The 4,247-nt window shown below is 30.1% G+C and overlaps 3 protein-coding genes across 3 annotated transcripts in view; 2 read left to right on the top strand and 1 right to left on the bottom strand.

The window, feature by feature from the left end:
- LOC100574667 overlaps positions 1-4,247 on the top strand; it is a 102,837-nt gene that overhangs the window by 31,001 nt on the left and 67,589 nt on the right. The gene's annotated exons all lie outside the window — the stretch shown is intronic.
- LOC115034408 (G-protein coupled receptor Mth2-like) overlaps positions 1-4,247 on the bottom strand; it is a 161,282-nt gene that overhangs the window by 146,595 nt on the left and 10,440 nt on the right. The gene's annotated exons all lie outside the window — the stretch shown is intronic.
- Positions 1-4,247, top strand: part of LOC100568757 — a 14,436-nt gene that overhangs the window by 7,865 nt on the left and 2,324 nt on the right. The window contains exon 3 of the mRNA XM_029491277.1: positions 1,606-1,888. Within this exon, the coding sequence (XP_029347137.1) occupies positions 1,606-1,888 (283 nt within the window). The remainder of the gene's footprint in view (positions 1-1,605; positions 1,889-4,247) is intronic.

Here is a 4,247-nt window from a genome sequence, read left to right as displayed (position 1 = left end):
GTCGCTCTGCTGTACAGTATGTTACAAGTGAGTCACTGTATAATGGATAGTATTAAATTTTAATTCAATGATTTAATATCACTGTATAAGAAAAACGATTCTGAGCGGAGACGATTTGTCAGTCTAGTTATTAGACATACATATTATAGGTATACTTATCTATAGTTATAAAAAAAAATTAACCTATAATAGGTATTAACAATAAATTCCAAATTAATCATATCGCAATATCCATTAGGTAACGCGTTATACATCAACAACAAACCGTGGTACTATCATAGATATATAATATAGTATACTTTAGGAGTTTCAAGTACCCACAAATAATATACAATCACAACAACATAACTAAAATAGTTATTCTAGGTTTTTTAATATGTAATTTCGTACAAATTTGAACTTAAAATGAATATAAAAATAAACTGTGCTTATGTATTTCTTAGAATTTTTGGTAATAGATTTAAATATTTACGTAATCTTGTTTTAAATTTTCAATCCTTAGATATAAAAGTTGAACATTTTATAAATGTTTAACTACAAAATAATTATTCAATTTTAAATTTGATAAATGTTGTCAAAATATGAACTTCAAATGCTTATAACAAATAATTGTGCCTATGTATTTTTAATATTTTTCAACTGCTATTGTAACAATGTATCAGGAGCCTTGTATTAATTTTTTACACTTTTTGACCCAATAGATAAAACTTTATTGATATTTATATTTGTTTTTCACAGCGCTTTTGAAAACTATTGGAAACATTTTACTTTTGACCCCCTAAAGTACCAACTAGATTCACTTTCCTATCAGAAAAGGTACTGTTGAAGAAAATCAAAGCACTTTTACTGTCCTAAAAGTTGATGACAGACACAAAAAAAAATAAAAAAACACACATCATTGTAAAATCAATACATTCATCGTTCCACTCAGAATCTAAAAAACTAATAAAATTGGAAACTAAAAATGTCCCTTAACAGTTCAAAACAAATCAAAATTTTTTGAAAATGTTATTGTGTATAGAAAATGGAAATATAAACAACCTGTGAAAATTTCATGTATTTAAGATTATTTGTTTTAAAGTTAGGTACACCAAAAACCAAAATTTCAAATTTCAAATTTTAACCTGAATGCACCAACTAGATTCACTTTCCCATCAAACAAGATACTGTTGAAGAAAATCGAAGCAGTTTTACTGCTCCAAACCGTGATGACAGACACAAAAATAAAAAAAAAAAATAAAAAACACACATCATTGTAAAATCAATACATCGTTCCACTCAGAATCTAAAATTGTTCCATCGAAACCGTGGTTCGATCTTTAGAAATTCTGTACAAAATAGAACTCAATTTACATCGTTTATCTCAAAATCCCTGTTATTTTATCCCCTCCACGCCTAATCTATCTCTGTACCAAGTTTCATCAAAAACTTACATATGTACCTTTTTCAGCCGTGTCTGAATTAAATAACCTATCTGTTTTATACTGGGTTAGAACTTACATAATTATATTATGTACCTTTTTCTATCGTGTAGGAAATTAACGTATGTATTTTTTGTACCCGCTACAACTCTCGCGTAGGAACTTACCGAATGTACCTTCATAGGTGACCGACACCATAGTGGCGTACATATGCGACGCTGACACCGTGTTTATGGACAAACGTTCTGCACGTGCCAGCTCGATTCACTTATTCTATCGGGCGAGTTACGTGGCATCTGCCGTGTGCCTGGCGCTCACGCTGCTCGTGTACAACATACTGCCAAGCCTCCGGAACAACCGCAACTACTACGTCAAGTGCTACATGAGCCACCTGTTCGTATCGTACATCTGCGTAATTGCCCAAATAAATATGGAAAACAAACAAGGCCATACGTGCTTTCTATTCGGTATGTCTTACCTACATTGTTATCATTATTACATTAATTCCAACAACATTTCCACATACCAATTAATCTAGCAATATATCTAAGTCTCTTAAGACTCCAGCTGGATAATATTTCATAAACTAATTTGAGAAAAAATATATAAGGACAAAATACACTATATCAATATATCCAAGTCAATATATTACCCAATAGAAAACAAATCCATGGTAAAAAAAACCATTCGATGGGATAAAAAAATCCACCAAAAAATGTTTTACTATGTTATAAAAAAAGGTTAATATTAAATCTATAGTTTATAACTATCTTTCTATATAATATATATATCATAACAATTTCTTTAAAATAACTAATATCAAACTATTTCTTCTCTTTTCAATAATACCATATAGTATGGGCATTATAACATCAATATTGATCTTGTAAAAGAATCCTATAATTACCAACTTGATCAGTGAGCAATTATAAAATTTACATTTAAATTAATATTCAAATAATCAGGAGACTAATGCCGATTTTGAAAAGCTGTTTTATCGAATTTTACACTTGCTTTTAATTTTGAACCTCGAAAAAATTGACTTTGCGTAATCTCTTATAATATCTTGATTACACTCATTTTTAATTAGTAGATCACAGTTTGTTAAATGCAACAAATTTATTTCTGATAGTATTTCGGCGTGTCAGATGTCCCTCAAAATGACCACCTCTCACATTTTATCTTTAATTTATTTATTTATGATATTGTTTTAGCTTTAAATTATTTTTATATTTTGCTCTTTGTTGATGATGCAACACAATTTAAAACTTTGCAGTATTCAAGGAAACGCAATATGTACTCTTACAAAATAATTTGGATAGTGGTAATACTAACGATTGGTGTCATTCTTATAGATTGAATAATAACTTAAATAAATTCTCTCTATTTATTTTTCTGAAAAACATATCCTCATCTAACCATCAATTATATATCATCTAACAACTAAAAGAACTCCTAAAAAATATTTTATTCGAGTAATTTATGATTCAAAACTATAATTTAACTTACATGTGTTTGAAATTAAAAATAATCCCTATCTACTTTTGACACGTTAAAAGAAGCTGTTATAATTTAGTGTTCCTAGTTATAAAATTATGAATATATATTTTTTTCACTATTGGTTTTCATTCATAGTGTATGCCGTCTTATAAGAAACATAATAGTAATGAAAATGTAATTCTATAATGTTTTTGATTATTAAAAATCCTACATATTCTATTTTCATCTTCATAAAATATTATATAATATATTTTTTTCTTTTTCTTATTATCCTATAACTATCAATTATCATTTGTACAATTTTAGAAGATACCAACCATTATAGTCTACTGATTATTGTTACACTACTACCTATATTATTTTTTTTTTTTTTTTATTTAAATGCCCTGGGGCTTTATTATTTAAACGACCCAAAGGTCTTTATAAATATGTTTGACAATTATACATATTTTACATACTATGATACAAAATATATATATTACACGTTGATGGAGACACTTCCAATGAAGTGGCTCCTGCCTTTATTTAATATCTTAAACTAAGTCGTATGGTTTCAGACGCTTAAGACGTCTGATATCCTTGGAGTTATCTAATAATTGCATTGCTAGTGTATTGACATGGTGATCTAGCCTCGTCTCGTGCTTGCGAGCAAACCTTTGAATTTCGTCTGCTACTGTAGGCAGCATCATATCACGGTGAATTGCGTTGTTTCTTTCGAACCGGTAGGCTGCAGTGATGGTCCGAAGAGCGATGTTTTGACAGCGTTGTATTATATCGATGTTAGACTTACTGGCACAACCCCACAGTTGAATGCCATAAATCCAGATCGGTTTTATAATTGCTACGTACAGTAGACGTTTGTTTTCGATGGTTAACTCGGAGCGGGGTCCGACTAACCAATAAAGTTTTCGCATTTTTTCTTTAATTTGAATTTTTTTCTGATAGACGTGGTGTTTCCAGTTTAGACGAGAGTCGAGGTGCATTCCAAGATATTTTGCTGAATCTTTTTGTGGGATTGGTGTTTGATTCAATACTATTTGGATATTTTCGGTTTTACGTAACGTATAGTTAACGTGCACCGATTTATCGCCATTGATCTTAATTTTCCAACGTCTTGTCCAGGCAAATATATTGTTAATTGACTTCTGTAAGTTATCAGTTGCAGTGAGCTGACTATTACGTGTTGATAAAATTGCCGTATCGTCGGCAAACATAGCTAATGTTGTGTTGTTATCGTTTGGTATATCAGCCGTATAGAGTAAGTACAGGATAGGTCCTAGAACACTACCTTGCGGTACTCCAGCTGATATGTCTTTCCATTCAGGT

Source organism: Acyrthosiphon pisum, chromosome X (genome assembly GCF_005508785.2).
Source record: "Acyrthosiphon pisum isolate AL4f chromosome X, pea_aphid_22Mar2018_4r6ur, whole genome shotgun sequence".
Taxonomy (NCBI): domain Eukaryota; kingdom Metazoa; phylum Arthropoda; class Insecta; order Hemiptera; family Aphididae; genus Acyrthosiphon; species Acyrthosiphon pisum.
This window is presented reverse-complemented; position numbering and strand designations above follow the sequence as displayed.